Source organism: Falco rusticolus, chromosome 15, assembly GCF_015220075.1.
Source record: "Falco rusticolus isolate bFalRus1 chromosome 15, bFalRus1.pri, whole genome shotgun sequence".
Lineage (NCBI taxonomy): Eukaryota > Metazoa > Chordata > Aves > Falconiformes > Falconidae > Falco > Falco rusticolus.
In genome coordinates this window covers 19419641-19438662 of record NC_051201.1, presented here as the reverse complement: position 1 = coordinate 19438662, position 19022 = coordinate 19419641, and the positions used below count along the sequence as shown (strand labels likewise).

Genomic DNA, 19022 nt, shown 5'->3' with positions numbered 1-19022 from the left:
TCTGTAAAAATACAAACATTCAAAAGGATCCAAGTCTCATCAGGGGTATTAGTTGAACAGCCAAAAATAATTTCTTCTCAAAGTTTAAGAACTTTTGTGGATGTTTTGCCTTATGTAAGTTTACACGTTCCTCTTACGGGTGTTTTGACGTGGTCACCTCATGTATAGGTTTTTGTTGGGAGAGGGGTCCGCCAGAGTCAAGAAATGACTCAATATGAGTTATGCATCTTGCTCCTCTTTATTGGCTTCTAACACTTCTTATATAGCCTCAATACACAAGCATGCTCCCAAAGCAAACATATAATTGGTTATTAGCCCCTAAGCGCGCGCTGCTCTCACACCACTAATTGTCATGATTAGAACAAGCATTCTATCCATGCAGCTATTTGCGTTAGCTATGTTTTAGCCTTGCGGTTTGCTACTCCCTTTATTCCCATTCCGCTCCCTATCTCCCTTGGCCTTGCACCTGTCTTCCCTAACAGCTGCAGCTTGTTACAGCCACGGCCTGGTAGTACAACAAAGTTACTTGGTCTCAGGATTCAAGAATAGATCAAGGCCACTTTCTTGTTAACTTCAGCACAACAACTTCAGCACTATTCTAATTCCATGCCTATTCTAATTCCAGGCCTGGATTGTGCAGATCTTTAGGGATTCTATGGCCATGCTTCGGCAGCCATTCTTCTACAGGTTTGAATGGGTTTTACTTATTTTTACTGTCCAACACCTTTGCAGTTCTATAGCAACAGGTCTATCAAGTTGTGAATTGATTTAGTGCTTGGAAACCTCCAGTTGCCCTCAGTTGTAGCATTTATCCGAGTGCAGCACCAAGTAGCAAATTAGCTTCCCAGCTAACATTGACTAGTTTGGACAGTTATAAGTAAATTGTTTTTGTTGAGCTGATTGCTTTAAAATTAAGCCTCCGAGCACTGAAAGAATCAGTAATGCCAAAGGAGACTCAGAGCCTGTCTTCAAAGTTATGACAAGTCAGGCACTTGGCAGTTTTCACAGTGACCTATATTTTAATATGGGCTATTGGATTATTTCTAAAGAGGCTTCTTAGCCATAAAAGAATTATGCTCATTGGCTGGGCTGTGGCAAAAATACAATTGAATTAAGGATTGAAATAATTTAGGATCCAGCTGGACAAGTTGTCCCTGCGGCTGAGCAGTAACAGATGTATTAAGCATTGGAAATTGCACAGAAAAAAAGGTATAATTGATCTAAGGTAACCTCACTACTTTATATCAAATAAATCAATGCTGATAAGCTGAAAGGTTAGAAGCAAGAAGCTGAATTGAAGGAAGGTGGACCTGGGAAAAAGCAAGTCCAGGTAAAACATGTTAACTTTTAGATCCTAAAAGTGGTAGGGACTGTGTACACTTGAGCTTTGTAAGTACAGTGGCTACGAGTTTCCAACTCAGCAGGAACGCGGGGGAGTGTTGGGGGAGAGCAGAGGAGGGGATATCAAACTGCATTCCCTGCAGAAGGGGCACATTTCCTAAGTGAGAAAAAAAATATATATAACTAGCCATCTCCATGTTAATTTGTGCCTCTAAATCATTTGTCACTGAAAACCATAGGTGACCCACAGTCCCTGCTCACACACGCACGTACCTGTATGTGTCACTGCATTTCAGCTCCAGGGTTGGAGGGAAGGCTGCACTCTGGCAGCCACGTTACACAGGGCAGGTGTTCTAGAAGTGCAGCGTTGAGTGTGTTAAAAGAAGCAGGTAAACCCAAACTGTTGGCCAGTAGTGCAAGATGCGGTAAATTCCTTCTGGAGACACCCAGAGCCTGAACACTAGCGAATGAAGTGGAACTGGAGCGGGAGGCTATAGAATGAAGAAACAAAATTTCTTTTTCTAGCTATATCTGTTCTTTGAAAAGGCAGAGACACACTTTACACAGTTTGAGAGCAACTTCAAAGAAACTTGTGTATTTATTGAACGTAGATGGAAATACTGGAGTGTCGTAGAATACTAAAGACAGGATTTCCCTGTTGTTACTCACTCAACTTCTAATTCCTTTTTCTGCATTTCCAGACTAAGCACAAACGCTTTCATAGGCATGCAGCTCCTTTAGCCATGCATGAAAAGGTACCGAAAAGGATTCTTGTGGAATTGCTTTGAGTGTACCCGTATGGAAGTGAACCTCACTTGCCCGACTGACGGCTTTGGGCGCACACGTGCTACGGGCAACATGTGCTGGGGCTGGTGAAACCGGGGTGGGGGGGTGTTTGCGCAGGGGCAGTGCCGCCTCCATGCCCTGCTGCTTGTCCCGCCAAGCGGGTAACGCAGGTGCCAGGCTGGGGGTGCGTGTGTCCCGATGGGGGTCACTGAGTGTCTGGAGAGAGAATCGCGACGGTGCTTCGGCTCCCGAGCGGCTCTGCCTGCGCCCCTGGCAGGGAGCCTTGCGCGGCGGGCGGGGCCGGGCGGGGCCGGGCCGGGCCGGGCCGGGCGGGGCGGGCGGCCGTGCTGCCTCAGGGCGCCGCCTGCTGGTGGCGCTGCGCAGCGGCACGTCCCCGCGCTGCCGCCGGACACGGCCCGTCGGAAACGTTTAAAGGGAGCTGGGCCTTGGCTGACGGGCCTGTGCGCTCAGTCCTGTCGAATACTGCAGACCCTGCAGGGCCTAGAGCTCGGTTGTTTGCTAAGAAATGAAAGACGCCTACTTTGAAAATAAGGGAGGCACAAACTTCCTCAATGGTGCAGCAAATAGGCTGTTTTAAATGGTATATTTGAAAGCCATGAATAGCGATGTTTATTAAAGGCCAGTCCCGGCTACAAGTCAAGCAATCAAAGTTTAGGAAACATCAAGATAATATTTTCGTTAACATTTTGCAGTGGCACAAGTGAATGGAAGAGCTGCTGTTAGAACTCAGACCGTGGCTGTGCCCTGATATTGCTGTGACAGCCAGCCCTCTCGCACACCGTGTCTCCTCTCTCTGCCACTTCCAGGCATTGAAACTTTTGTGACCTAATTCCATGTAGGTTTCCTAAAGCTAATACCAAATTTTGCCTGATCAATCCTTGTCCTGGTCAGGCAAGAATCTTTGATGTAAAAGGAAGGGGAATGAAAATGCTGATTTTGAAGTTAGAGGTAGATTTGAAGAATCGGTTGTTTCTTTGTTCAATTCAAATAAAGAAGCTGAGATGTAACCAGCAGGTAATCATGCGGTCATCCCTCCTGGCTGTGAACATTTAGTTTTCAGACTGTTCTTAATCAAAGCACATTGCTTGCATCTCAGTAAAACATAAGCATAGAAATGGCTAAACATAAACTTATGTAATTAAAAAATATGATGATATTTTGCCCAGTCAGAGCTTCAGTTTTTTGTTTACATACTGAAAGAGTCCTGATACAAGAGGATTAATTGTCATGAGAGAATCTTTGTGGGACAGTATACTCTGAAGGAAAGATGGGGTGTTGCGGTGTATCCTCAACATGAAAAAAAAAATCTCTTTTGTTTTCTGAAGATTTACAGCTTGCGTTTTCTTGGTGTCCAAGTTACAATGAGAGAGTGAATAATTCCTCATGGTCAAGATCAAAACCTATCATTCACTGAGGGAGCTGAATATACTCAGCTCTATACTGTCATCTGCAATTCCTGTGCTGTTTCTGAGAGAATATCATGGCTTGTTTGATAGCAGAGTCTAGAACCCTGTTGTAATAGCAAGTCCACATACAGTGCACTTCATCCTGTGATTGTGTACAGTTAGAGACGGGGACAGAAGGTTAAGGTGGCAACAGGTTAGAGGGAAACAAGAGATACGCAAACAGTGCCTCAGATTATGCTGTAGAAGGGGTCATCTGCTAGTCTACGGACAGAATCCAGATCCTCTGTTAATTCTTACCCTTTATATAGACTGAGGATACATGCGGACTATACAGTCTCTGTTCTACCTGAAATCCGTCTTCCAGGTAACTGCTATATAATATCAGGATAATTGCTCTTCTGATACACATCAGAGTACAAGCTTTTTAACATTCCCAGGAGGGATCGTGGTGGCAAGTATGACAGCACTGGGATTCCACATTGGTGACTGGAGTCTCATTGCACTTCATTCACATATAAGGACAACTTACCCTGCTAAGAAGAGCTGACAGGTATGCTCCTTTGCTTTCTTAGTAAACACCTGCATTTACAGTCTCCCCATTCTCTATCCCACTGGTGGCCTCTTACATGCCTTCACAGATCATCGTTGTTAACTGATTAGTCCATGTAATCTCAGCAGAAGAGTATTCTCCCCACTTTCACTGTCTGCAATTTGGATTTTTCAAATTGAGGCATAGAGAGTATGTCTGTGCACTGGAAAGGCGAAGTAAGTTGTTACACAGCTTATCTCCAAGCACGGCAGAACATTGTGCTCTGTGCCCGCCTACCTTTCATCTGTGCTTTTGCCTCTGGTGGACTGTGGCCACTGTTATTTTAGGATCTGGGTACAGAGTAGGAACCCAAATTACACCTATCACTCCTGTTTTAAGTGACACCATTTGGCCAGTGCAGTGGGAATGGGATGGGACCTGAGCCCGCCTTCGCTCTGTAAGCAGAGGAACTGGGATGACACAAATATAGTTGCTCACCTGGCCATAGAGAAGAACCCAGAAAAAATGAATACAGGATGGAACAGCAGGGTGTGCTCTGAAAGGATCTCCTGCAGAAGGCAGTCTCTCTTAAAAGAGAATCTGAGCGAGTGCCAGCCCCAGGGAGTGCCTGGCAGCCAGACTGAGCTGGAACAGACCTGGGGAGGGCTGGTGGGCGGTGTGGCCTGGTGCAGATGGGCTGCTATACTGCAGCATCCCAGGGATCCTCCGTCTTTGTGGGTGGGCCAGGGCTGCCAGCTTGCCCAAACTTCACAATATTTAGGATGTTTTCATAAAGTCCCACCTTCTGAATTCATGTGTTTCTCTTAAAAACTTAGCTTCCTTTCAAGAATAAAAAGTTACATTTCTAGCTCATAAGCCTGAAAACGTAAACTATAAGGGCTCATAAATGAAGGATAATAAAAATAAATGCCTTACTATTTTTTTGGAAGAAAAGCAAAGATGAATTTAAGAGGCTTTTTCAGTGTGGTTTTGAATGTCTTCAGGAGAGGGAAACCACTTAAGCCTCTTTCTGTGCATTCGGGAAGACATTGCAGAACTTTTCCAAGATACTTCACATTCTGCAGGTTTGTGATGGCAGGGAGGTAGAGATGGGAAAGCAGATGGGATCAGGCCCGAGTTCCATAATGTTCCACTCAGTTGTGCTGTCCTGCAGCTGAACAGTGCAGGAATTTCCTGCACAAAGGAGCACACAGAAATTTTTTAAATTAAAAAAAAAAAGGAGGGGGGAGGGGGGAAGAGTGAGTTGAATTCATGTGAAAGGATGTCAAACCAAAAGCAAACCACATCACTGCAGAATATCAAGATATACTAGCATACGTGGTATGACCTTCAGAGGAGCATAGAACAATGAGGAGTTGTACATGCTCACTCCTAATTCCTCAAAGAAGTTTTTGCTGTTAGTGACAGGCCATTAATTATTAGTCTGCATATTAGTAATGTAATCAGTGCTATTTCTTAATACATTCTTGTGATCCTAGTGTTTTCTATTGTTTTGTTCGTCTGTTATTTTTGTGTGGGGTTTTTTTCTTTAATTTCCAGAGTTTAGACAAGGATCTGCCTGAGCTTCCACACATACTGCAGAAGGAAATCAAGGGGCACCTGTCTCAGCCTCGGCTTCTGCATCTCATTAGCAGTTTGCAGATTTTCTGGGGGAGTGCTGAATACCTATCCTGTACCTCTTCATGAGGGGCTCAGGCTGCTGCTGGCCTGCACAGCAGTGTCGTTTGCCTTGAGTTCAACTCCAGCCAGGAGTTCTGAGCCAGGGTAGTGTCTGATGCAGATGAGTTGAGTTAGACTCAAAACTTTCAGAGGAAGTTGGGAAATGTGGTTTCTCCTTCCTTTTATTTTTTTTTTTTTTTTCTTTATGAGAGAGAATAATGAAGTTTGAAAAAAATGATAGGTATAGGTACTGCTTGGTTGGGACTTGGATGTGCTAGCAGCTAAGAACTTGTTTGTTTAGATTGCAAGAAGGGGTAGGCTAGCATATTTGCTGGACTCTGATCTCTGGGTAGCACAGGAACCCTTTCAATAAAATAAGTATGGGGGAAGTTTCAGGGGAGTTTGAGGATGGGAGGACAAGTTGTTTGAGTGTGGGACTTCTCTGAAGCTTTCTGCCTCTATTTTTCATCAGGGTTGTGCTCTAGGAGACCCTAGGTCAAATTTGGAAGGCAAACTCAACTTTGAAGGAGTATTGTATATTTAGTTATGTCAGTATATGCTGACTGGACAAGACAGAAAATAAGAAGATAGAACCAAATTAAGTTGGTATGGTTAGTAACTTCACCAGGGAGAGGGCCACTGGAGGCAAAACTTGCCTATGTGTTACTACACCTAGGTCAGTTACTAGTTCGTCTTCTTCTTTTGGTTCTAGAATTGCTGCAGTTGACTTCAACATCTCCCTTTCCTATGGGCTTGAGCCCCCCCAACCCTTGACTCGCGTGTTCGTAAGGAGGCATAAGCAGGGTTTAATGCAGCACCAGCACTTCAGTATTCTCTTTCTCAATAAATTAATCATTAATGTTGACCACTGACTCCCATGTTATTTATCTTATGCTTTTCCCTATTTTCTCTTACCCTTATTCTCCCTTCTGAGTTTATTTCAGCAAAACTTTGTTCTAGTCTCTGCTGTTGGGTAAGTCTCTGCAGCCCCTATGGGGAGAAAGAGAAAATGGGTCAGAGCTACAGAGGTAGCAGCAGCACACGGTCTGCTTACTGGAACAAGTACGAGGCCAGGAACAGAGAAGTGCTGGAAGCTTCTTGCTGTGTTTCTGTGGTATAATAACACAGCTTTGATGGCACACTAATTCAGTTTTTTTACTTTTAGGAACCACTAAGGCAGTATTGATGCTTCCTTAACTGTGCTAGTTCATTATCATACAATGTAATTATCTGATTCTGGTATACAGTTTGTAGGACCTATTTTCTGGGGCCTGTTTCTTGGCAGATCTACCTGATAATGCAGCTTCCAAAAATGTACATTAAAGGGTGAGATTGCTGTGCTGAATAAATTATTATTTGTATTTTGGTGGGGTTTGGGGCCCTGTTGTGATAGGCTCTGTAAAATGTCTGACATAAGGCCAGTCCAAGCCCTAAAGAATCCAAGTTTAAAAATAAAAACCACAAACAGATAATAGGCTGAAGTCAAAATCCCAGTCCTTTGGAAGGAATTTGGCTGTAAATTGGAACTTGGCAGCTCTGGAGGGTTTATAATTAAAAATGCCAAATAAAACTCTGGTAAGGAGCCTTACCATGTCATTGCTGACATTAACATTAGGCTGCCTTACTGGGATTGATAGAGGCTTTCTTCCTTCTTGTTTAATAATGTATTTCCTCTTGGAGGAAAACGTGGTGGTAAAACTCAGCAAAGCCAACAATGTGTCTCATAAACAAATCCATTTCCTTCTTCAAACATTGTTTCATTCAAGTGCAATATATTCAAAATTCCTTTTACCACTGGATCTTTAATTGGTTCCCTTTGCAGGAGTGAAGCAGCCATTCTTTGAATCTCCCTTGAAGTTTGGCTGAATTTTAAAAAATCTGCTATGGTATCTCCTGTTGGGAATGCATCTTTTACTGAATTGCAGCAAGGAAGTGACCTTGGTAACATTCTTGATGTATGGCTTTATTTGGAGTTTCTCAGGAAAAATCCACACATTTGTTTTTAATGGTGGGCATTTGCCTGTAATATGTAAAGAAAAGAACCCCTTAACATTTCTTCAGAGGGATGCAATTGAATTTCAGGGTTGTTTAATGATTTTTAAAACAAACAAATGAAGGACACCTGTTTCTGGAGTGAGGAGATCTCGTTTTGTCTGTCTCTGAGAAAGCCTCAGCTGCTCTGTTTCTTCCAGAAATTTGTTTAGTAAGGCCCCAGGAAGGGGTAATAGGGCACTTTCATTTGTTTAACATTAGGCATAGCTTTTGCTGCATTTCTGGATTCATTGCTTTTTTTTGTTTTCCACACATTGCTGTGATGTACAGATGTGATTTGAATACAGGGCTTTTTATTGAGGCTACACAGCCTTTTTGCCTCCAGTTAGTAAGTGTAGTTATTTGAAATGCAAATGTATCTGTGTTACTTCCAGTCTTTAATGTTCTGTACAAAGAAGAGACAGAAATGGGGAGAGCAAAGGTAAAGGAGAAGCAATACTATCTAAATGGTTTTGTGGCTTAAGACTGAGTGCTGACTAAATACGGGAAGAATAAGCACCCATTTGGAAAGTGTTTCAGCAACTAAAAGAACCAAATTCAGTTTATTATATTCTGTAGGAACAAGTGAAATTCCGATTGCTAGTCACCAGACATTCATTGAAACAGGCTACTCAAGTTACCTTGATTTTAGCATTAATATTGCCTGGAAGAGCACTGACATTGCCTGGAAGGCTGTGGTTTAGGTTAGTGGTTTGTATGCCCTCCTTGTTTGGGATGGTTTGGAATTGTAAAAATTATTTTCACCCAGTCAAGGAGTAAGGGATACACCATGTGATTGCAACCATATAGCAGGGCTGGTAAATACCGCTAAAGCTGTGGAAGATGGTCTGCAGTGTAACCCAGGGCTGAATGTGTTCAATTAAAACTATTCATTAAATGTTTTTTCATGATGAATGGATTCAGAGAAAATCAGCTCTGGCTTTTGGACTATTTATCAATTAATGAGAAAACAAAGTTGTAATGAGTACGGTGATGAGCACTGACTAGATATAGTAGAAGCTCATAAGAGGACAGAGCAAAATATGGTACTGTATAGCAATGTTCCCTCACCCAGCCTTGAATAATGAAAGAATTGAATAGAATTTGCCATTGTTGGAAAAAAGCTTACACACACAGACCTGCCTGGTGAGCTGGCACCGACTTTCAGTAGCAATAACTCAGTGTGCTACTGTGACATAGAAATGAAATGAGCTTCCTTGTGCATAAATGAGGCTTTCGGCAGAGAAAGTACATGGGGGTTGCTATGCTGGGTGGCAAACACCTTCCATTATCCCATAGAAATGCCGACTGGAAATTTCTTGGTTTACTACTGTAAGCAAAAAGGCTGTATCATGCTGCTGCCGTGCCTCTAGTTGCAGTTGCCTAATTACCAGGGCAAGAGTTGCTCTTCTACTAGTCCTCTGAATGCTGCCTGGCTTCTCTTCCGTCTTTGCTCTAAGCAAGCAGTGGGGGAAGAGTGGCTCGTGCTTTTTTTACCAGTCCTGTGCATAGGTCCTTCAGAGAGCTTATTTTCACGATTAAAATGGAGTTAGTGGGGATTTTCTTCTCTTCCATCACACTCTTTTTGTGCCCTGTGCTTGGTTGGGCTATGTTTTCTGAAGAAACAGACTGAAAATGTATTTTAACAGTACTTGGTCCTCTAAGTTGTAGGCGGCTTTTGGAAAATGATACTTTAGGCACAGAGGCAGCTCTCTGGGTGCTTCCACACAGCGTTTATCTAGACATCAAGGTAAATTTTTACTTATCTGAGACGCTTCCTCTGAAGTAACTGCTTCTGAAGAAGTAGAAAATAACTCTTGATTTTTTTTTTTTTTAATGATTCCCTGCTGTCTGAGAGTGGATGCCACCAGTGGGTCACAGATATCTGTCTAGTGGCAGACTTCTAACTCAAAATTAATATTCTTGTTTGATGGTTTGTTTCACCACTAAAGACATGAGCTATAGAGTTCTAGTAACTGAAGACTCCTCATGGATAAGTATTTTATTCCTTAGAGTTTGGGTGACCTGATTGCAATAGCACTGTTTTTAGGAAGAGAAGATGCTAACCTTATCATCCTGGTTTTATTATACTTAAGGTTGCATCTGAAACTTTTGCTGACGTGGTTTCTTTACTAATGTGTTGCCAAAGTAAATTTGGTTCAGTTTTGCTGTATCAGTATCATCTATTATGGAGAGCATCATGGGCTGAAAAACTTAATGTCATTAAGTTATTATGTATTTTCTCAGTTAGAAGACGGTGGGCTACCCTGATGGGTAGGTCTGATGCAGGAGCAGGATAAGATTAGAATATATTTTTCATCTAAGAATAGCGTGGAAGTTTCAGTATTTTAAAGAAAGGGATGAAATACTTAATATTTATTGCACTTACAGCACAAATTGTTTGCAGAGAAACATCCAGTCATTAAGAATGATTCAGTCTTGATGAATTACCCTGCCTTACACAGTGGTATAGCTAAAGGACACTTCTAGCTGGCTTTGTTTTTTATGACCGGGGTGATATATTCCCAAAAGACTGAAGCACTTTCTAAGGAGGGAAAACATTGTCCTCGTCGCATCAACAGTCCTTTCTTGGGTACATTGTGACATCCTTTTTGTGGGATGTGTTTGTCACTGTGCTGGATGGGAGATGTGTGCGTAATGAATCCAGTGGAAATAAACAGTGTCTTCCCCCTTATGAATATTTGATCTATGATTTATTTATCCACCCAGACTTGGACTAATAGCATGTCAAATGCTGCCTGTTTGTTTTCCTGTTGACATATTTCTATCAGCAGTGTCTTCTGTATTATGGACAGGAAAAATATTAGCAGACTTATAAAACAATGGCTTAATGAGACCAGTTCTTTGATGTAAGCTAGATGGACTCCACTTGGGAAAATAATAAGAGATTAGGTGGAGGGGAAGGGTTTTCTGTCTACTGTGAAATGGTTCACATCAGGCTGGAAGAAGAGTAAATTGAGACTGAATGACTCCACCACAAGGTCAGACACTGACCGGTGCTGACGGGCCAGTGTCTGCTAGGGCAGGACTTGCCTACGTACCCCTGTGTAACTGTATGGACACCTGAGATCTTTTTATTTTGCGCCTTAGCATGCACCAAGTCATGGTGGAAAGAATCAGGCTTGATATCACTGAAAATGCCTAGTCAAAGCAAGCAAGTCAGAGATAGCTGCAGGTGAGAAGTACAAGTATTTTGGTAGGGAAAAAGATGCTAAAAGAGTCTAAATGCACCATCTTGCCATCAAAGATCAACTCTGTTTAATCTGTGCTTTTTGTGATCTGATGCGGTTTGCCTTCTTGCATCTGAAAAAAAAAATTAAAAAAATCAGTGGGAGTGTTAAAGCAAAGAATGTCATATTTGATTACAGGGTTTGGGACACCACGAGCACCCATGGGTAATTCACTTATTCCGCAGTCAGAACACTTGTTATTTCTATCTTTGCTGTGCTGGTACCCTCCTGTGTAACTCTTGGCAAGGTAGTCGCTTTCCTTTTGCCTTGTCTATTTATAAACTGTTAAATGTCCAGGGAAGATAGAACCCCTTATTATGTGCCTTATACAATACTTAGTTCAATGGCTGTTTCTTCTGCTAGAGCAGTGAACTTATTGTAATAAAATTAATAACAATGGAGAGTTTTGTCAAAGGTGTCTCCTCTTCCTTGTCATTGTCTGAAGGGCTGGTTCTCTTTGGTCCACGAAGTATCTTTTCTACTCAAAGAGAAGTTTCCACTCTATAAAGCATAAACTTTTTCCTTTAAAAATGGCAATAGCCAAGGTAGAAAGAATGGCTCCTGCTTGTATTTATTTCAAAGGCTGTTTTAGGTTTAGTGTGGCTTTGAGTTAATAATAGTTCAAACCTGCATTCAAACTGTATAGGTGAAAATGCCTCTGTTCCTCTCTCCCCAGTGTATATTGACAATATACTGTTCTGCTTACAAGAGACATGCTGTCAAAGACATGTAATTAAATAACATTATGGACGTTGGCATGCTTTCATTCAAAAGAACAGCATACAAAATGTAAACATTTTAAATTATTTCTGCTTTGAACGGCTGCTGTAGTTCATGGCTGGTTATCTCCCGTTTCAAAGACTTCCGGCATTGAGGAAAACAGCTTTCCTAAAAGCTGCTGGCAGTTCTGGTATGACTCCTTCTAGTCTCCTACACTTTTTCCTGTTCATTTCTTTTTTACGTTTTAAAAAAACATTTTGAATTTTCCTGCAATCTTTGATATCAGGAGATATGAGCAGAAACACAGACTCGCGTATCTAATTGTGCACTCGGCCTTATCTTTGTCTGCAAGGCTGATGTTTACCTTTGAAAAGGAAATTATTATTCTTTTTGAACAATTATAGCCTCTAAGCTTTCATCATGTCTCTCTAGTTGGTAGTGCTTTGCTCCTAGTGCACTGTCAGATGCTTAGTGAAGTTTTAGGAAGATAATGTCCTTAACAAAAGGGAAGGGTTTTTTTTGTTGTTTTTTTTTTTTTAAGAAGAAAGCTCTTTTTAATAATAATCTGAACTGATCAAAATGTTCTTGATAAACTTGTCTTTTAACTTCTGTAAGGATAAGGCTAAGATACTGCAGTAGGCAGGAATGAGCAGTTGTAGGAAGAGAGCAAGGGCGAGGCTGGTTAAGGAGCAGCTCTTTGGAAGAGGGTCTAGGGCTTACAGATTGGCGATAGCTGTGTATGAGTAGGCAAGGCTGTGGGTTTTTAGAAAAGCCAAGCTTTATGCTGTGTATGAGCAGGAATATCAACTGCAAACTATGGAAAGAAAGCCTTCTAGTGTACTGAGGAATGGTAGGGCTGTCCCTGGTGAACCTAAATGAAAATAATCAGTAGTCTAAAAAGTGCAGCCTGTGAGGAAAAAAAAAAAGAGGTTTTGCTTTTTGGCTTAAGAAAGGCAGGCTGGGAGATGCAAGAGTGAAACAGGCGTGATGATAAGCTCTGGATATAGGTATGTACAGATATAAATAGTTACCCCGCAGAGCAATAGAAATTGAAATCAATCAATTCTCCTTAAGCAAGGTGAACAGAAGACCTAATGTCTTCAGCTGCAGAAGTATTCAGGTTAGACCATGAGAAAAACTTTTCCAATAGAAATTGTTAAGGAATGGAATTGTTAAGGAATGGACTAGATTGTCCGGCAAGGCTGTGTAGTCTTCCTCTGCAGAGGCCTTTAACGATGTTTAGTTTAATGAATTCTCACTTTGCAAACAAATTCTGTTTTCTGGGTTTATGGGAAGGGAAGGATTTTTAGTGTGTTTATCGGGTATTTTTGCTAACACCAAGTTCACAATTAAAAGTTAACTAAGTAACATTCTTAAAATGTCTTGATTTTGCTCACAATTCCTAGAAAATACAAATTCCCCAATCTCCTTTGTAAAACCTATGACTTGTTTCAATGGTTCCTATTGTAGTACTGTTACACCACTAAATCAAGTCTCATGCAGCCATTGCATAGCATCAAGAGATTACACACTCAAGGAGACTTCTAGAAACTAGGGAGACATACTTTTACCTGTGCCCCGTTTAGAGAAAAGCAATGCACCTGCAGGTGTAGTTTTAAAAGATAAGCCTCACTTAAACCTCATTTTAACATGCAAAAGAAGAGTTTCAATAGAATGTTTTCTAGATAGTCTAATAAAAATGAACTGATGAAATAATTAATATCATTGATTTACTTTCAGCACATTAAAGCATGTAATATCATGAAAAAGTACAACTTTGATGTGAGGATAGAGGAGGGGCATATATTCACTTTCAACCTGTTGCAGCATGGGGGACTTACCAGTAGGTAGTGCCTGGCTGAGGTAATGAAGTATTTCCCATGATAACAGTGTCATGTGGCTTTGAAGTCTCACCATTCTGTGGTTGTTACAGAATATCTTAAGCTAAGAAGATGGCACAATAATTGAAAACTTTCATAAAATTTAATCAGTTGTGATTTTCCTTGGTGAGGGCTGTGTGATTCTTACCACCACTGACAATAACTAGCCATGGAAATTTTTCCTGTCTTCTAATTATTAGTATTATTATGTGCTTTTAGTAAGTACAAAGTATCTGGTTGATGCCCACAGGATTAAGCATACACCTGAGTGCTTAGCAGAAGTTGGGTCCTTAAATGACCCTTCTGTATTTCCTTTGTCACGGCACTAAACCTACTGCGCTTCTTGAACTTTATCTGTGTAAGTGCTGCATACTGTATTTATATCAGACACATTTTTTTGTTTGCATTTTGGCTTTATGAAATGTCAGAATCAATCTTAGACTAATGAAATGTCCAAATTTCATCTCAGCTATGAACATAGCTGCTAATCCTATAAGATGTTTACTTTCTGCCTCTCTGGCTATGTATAGTAACAGAGAGTCTGCCAACTTAAGCACTGCTGACAGACGTCTCCCTACTGCTAGTCAGTCTAATAAATGTTATTTCATTGAGTAAAGATTTAAAATTAATTAATTAAATGTCATTAAAATCCCTTGCAACCTTTGACAAGTTTGCTGTTACTGCAGACCAGTAGAAGTAGTTACCTGAATACTGCATATGCCCCCTGAATCCCTCCCAATTCAGTAACTTTTATGTTTTAATCTTACAACTTCTTAACTCTTGTCATTGTGGAATACATCTTTTAATGGTAGTAGCTACATTTTAGGTGGAAACATGGAGGGAGAAAGTAGAGGGAAAGGTAGACTGTTCCAAGGGATGTGAAACCAACAGGAAAAAGGTAAGTCGAAGGCCACTGATCAGAGTCCAACCTTCCTAGCAAATCAAAGAGAGTGTAACTACAAACCTTCCAAGCCTTTCTTTGAAACAGATTTGAATTTTTTTTTTTCCTGTGGCATTCTCAAAGTGAGAACTATGTAATTCTCAGCATGAAATCTCAGGCTGCTTTCCTTGTTGAAGGCTGTGTCAAACAGTTCACAGGCAGACTGTCCACAGAGGAGTTGTGGGTGTGTTTGTGCATGCGGTGACATTTTTTACATTTAGTTTCTAAGCTTCAGACCCTGATTTTCCACATCCATGCATTCTGAGTAGCCCTTGGCACCAATGCAAACACTACCAGAAACCTGCTGAGGCAGAATGGCATATTTATTTGCACTGGCATAGTGCCTGAGGAATTACCCAGGAATAGGGCCCTGGCATGCTGACCACCATAGAAAAAAAGATCTCAACAAATGTTTCTCAGACTTCTGATACCCGGGGAACACTTTGTTTTAGATGGGAATTGCTAGGTAGGTGACAGATATGACCAAGCAGCCCTTACCCTGTGCAGCAGTCCTATGAATGATCATTAGACTTGTCACACAACGTGACCATTCTTTGAACTTCCAGGGCTCTTCATCCTGCCAGGCTCTTGAGAGGGGTTGAACAGCATACAGCTGTCTTGCAAAATTTCCTTTGCAAACCATTTGGGAATTACAGAAATTTTTTCCCTGCACAATATGGAGTGAGCTGATGAGGAAGAGGAGGCAACACCCACAGGAACACGGTGGGAATATGTGTTGGCACCTAACTTGTTCTGATGTAGATGAATACAAAAGCTCTGAAGCAGCAGCCACTGCCTGGCTTGGTACCTCTGGCTGATGCTGCACAGCTACTGACTGTGAAAATAGGAGATCCATTTGCAGATGCTTCCCATCGAAGTGTTACTGCTCTTCTACTGATGGGCATGTGATTTTGGTAGTTTCGGACCAGACCTTATAGTAGTATGATCTGACATGAAACCTGGATGTGTTATCTCTATTTCTACTTTTATTTAGGCAGTGGCACTGAAAGAGCAAAGGAAGTACAAATACAGTTTTAATTTTCTTGGATCAGAAGATCTTTCCCTCAGCAATCAAACCCCGGTGTGGCCAGTGGAGACCCTGTTGATTCATCTTCCTTACACAAATTGATCGGGATCTGTAGTATTAATATCTTCCTGGTTCCAGGGTGAACAAAGAAGGTCCACTTTTCTAGGTGACCCACCATCACCTTCCATGTGTTTAGAAACAGGAGCCTAGCTTTTAAAAAATGTAAATGAGATTTATTAATAGTGTATATACATAGCTATCAGCAAACATAAGAAACAGCACCCCATGGGCCTCTGTTCTTGAGAATTAGCGTGTTTTCTTCTTGTCCGTGTCTGATTCTCACCCTTGTTTGGTTTCTTGCTTGCTCGAGTTTCTAAATACGTCACAGTGTCTTATTTTGGTATCTGTGAAGAATTTATCAAATCCATGTTACAGCATGACAGAGAAATAATGATTAAATAAATGATGTTTTCTACAGTGACATGGGACTAAATATAACTTTCCATAAGCTCTACTGTGCAGGACTCAAAATGATCCTTAAGCAGTCTGCAGACTTAAGAACTTGCACCTCAGGAAGCCTCAGGCAGAAAGGTGTCATCCCTCAATGCCTGATTGAGAACCATTTTCTCTTTAGTGTTTTTAACCTTCTCCTCCTGTTTAGTTCCTGCTCTGCCACTTAATGTAATGCCCGTTTATTGCAGACTGCTTCTAGTTTGGTCCTTTTAAAAGCTCCCTGAGGCACAATGATGCCTAGAAATTAATGTATTCCCTTCCCGCACATCAAGCAGATGTGTGCATATTGAGTTAGTGTCTCTAGCGTTTAGCTGATTTCTTTTCAGAGCACAGTTGAATCACTGCTACATACCAAACCCATTTATGGCGTTTCCTCCTTAAACCATTGGGATATGTAGATTTATATACACAGTATTTTTAGCTTTAATTGCAAAGCACTTGTATGACTTGCAGGTTTCAATAAAATCACTGATCCTAAATATGTTACACTATTGGGCAGCCCAGTCCTTCAGTTGCTGAATGCGGCTGGATTCAACAGCAGCGTGCGTAAGGCACCCTTGGCATTCCAAGACCTCGACATGGTTGTCTTTGTCATCTTTGCTCACCCCTTTCTCTTACTGTTTGGAATACAAGTTGTCTTCTTTGAAAAGATTACTGCTGGTTGAAAAGCTAAGGACTTCGGTTAACATGCTAGGTAAAAGCGTCCTTGCCAAAGAATTAACATTTATTCCAGCTAACTGGACAGCCAGGTTAGGGTAACTCCTGATTCTTCTTTAAAGTGAAAGAAAATCCTCTCCTAATCTATTACACAAAGCCATGATTACTTCTCAACTGTGGTTAAGGTCACTCGTTTTACGTGTAAATGGTGATGCCTTATTTTCCATCACAAAACAGAGGTATCTTTCCACATATATGCGAATCTTCTATCGTATCTTGTCTTGCTGAGGCAGTCAACAGAAGTAAGTCTTCGGAAGAGCATGAGTCCTGTCCTACTTTTCTAGCCTTACCATAAAGAAAAGTGCTATCACACTCAGAACTAAAAGTGACAACTTCAGGTTTCACCATGTTTATCAAGGTAAGACATCATAAGGATGATTTCCTGGAAATCCCCCCCCCAGCCCCTTAAGGTAGCCAGAGTACCCTTCCCACTGTACTGAAAAGACTTAGCTGTTCAAGTAAAGTCTTTTAAAAATATAGATTTATTTTAAGCACGTGAAACATCAGGATAGGCACAATTATAAACACAGATTAAACATGGCTATGAGCTTGCAGCCAGACAATGCAAGCAATAACTTATGAGGCAGAGGTTACCATTTCACATAGGAAAACCTTCTGAAAATTGGTTATTTTTGGTACTAGACATTCTAGGCTTTGCTCAACTCAGCTTTAATTTGAAAGTATCCTGTCACCCCACCCCTTCCAAGTTTTTATGTAGAAATATTTGCATAAATACCTATATGTTTTAAATGCTGCATAAAGTGCATTAAGATGAAGGATAGAAAAAGGTGCTGGCCCAATTTTCAGTGCACTAGAGGGGACTGAGGCAAAACATACTCAATCATTGACTAGAAGGAGCTTGGTTTTGAATCAGACCCTAAGAACACATTGAGTAATGGCACAGTAATGCAAACATGGTTTCTAGGAGACAACTTCAGAGTAGATACCAACTACTAGAACTATGGCTTGACAGCATATTTGCCTTGTTAAGTTTTGCACTGCAAGATCACATTCCTTTGTTGACAATTATTAGAATAAAAATATGCTGAAGCCTGAAATGTTCCTCCTAATGTGATGCTGAACAGTTGTTACTGTAAACAATATTCTATTTATTTTGAAATAGTCCATTAATTCTTGGGTCTTATTGTCTGCATTTTCCTGTGGACTGTGAGCTGCTATCCTGGAATTCCAATCAGTTTTTTGTTGTTAGAAGTGCAGCCATTTCCATCTTTAACTAGCCTTTAAGCCTAAAGCTGTTTCTGTTAACATCAGTGAATCAGCATGTCTTGTTCAGAAGCTTAGGCTTTATAGTTGACAAGTAGTTAAGGGAAATCTAAGGACAGCTAAAAGAAACCACCAGCTTCAACTCTCAGCTTCTTGTAACTTATTTGTGTCTCTCAGAAACTCGGCAAAGGCTAAGGGATATTGCAAATTAAACCACTATGGCATCATTTTTTTCCCCTTAAGATATGTTGGGGATGTAGAGGAATACAGCAGCACCAAAAATTCCACTTTTTTTTACACAAGTGGAGAGGTCACAGCAGTGCTGAAGCCTCTTACCCCTCTTAGCACATCTGTTACTCTTGTGGAAGCATGGACTTGGAAGACAGTGAACAACATTCCCAGTACTGTGACATCAACGGTAGAATAGTTACAGTGGTTTTTCCCTTTCATTCAAAGAGGAATAACTCCTCCTGATATCAAAGTAAAAAAAAAGAAACATTTTTTTAAATTGTAACTTCCATCTCTTTTGTATCAGTTGTGCTTATGAACAGCTGGAGAAAAAAATTCTGTAGAATTCAAGAGCTGAATTCTTTAACTCTTCTCAGTCATCCTTTTTGTCAGAGGTACTTGAGTTATCCTCTTCATTGCCTTCAGGACAGACTTTATTTCTTGCAGTTGGTGTTGTTTCTGAGACTGGGATTGCACTTTTTCTAACTGGACTGTGTTTGACTTCAGGTGACTCAATGTCATCTTCCTCCAACATATCTAACTGGTATCTCTGTAGGTCTAGGTATGTAGTAAACAACTTGGCATATTCTGGATGCTTGAGTGCAAAGTTCTTGAACTCATCTGAAAAATACAAAAAACACAGATAATGTAGTGCAGCAACAGAATCAAAGAAAGTTTCAGTGCCTGCTTTTTGTACTGAAGGTGATCTCCAGTGACTTTCCTCCGAA

At 41.0% G+C, this 19022-nt stretch overlaps 1 protein-coding gene and 1 long non-coding RNA gene across 9 annotated transcripts in view; one reads left to right on the top strand and one right to left on the bottom strand.

Moving 5' to 3' along the window:
• LOC119157794 overlaps positions 1 to 19022 on the top strand; it is a 786943-nt gene that overhangs the window by 123482 nt on the left and 644439 nt on the right. The window lies entirely within an intron of this gene.
• LPCAT2 (lysophosphatidylcholine acyltransferase 2) overlaps positions 17302 to 19022 on the bottom strand; it is a 32771-nt gene continuing 31050 nt past the window's right edge. For both annotated transcript variants that reach the window (XM_037409050.1, XM_037409051.1), the window contains one exon: positions 17302 to 18915. In XM_037409050.1, the coding sequence (XP_037264947.1) occupies positions 18668 to 18915 (248 nt within the window). In that variant the 3' untranslated portion in view covers positions 17302 to 18667. The remainder of the gene's footprint in view (positions 18916 to 19022) is intronic.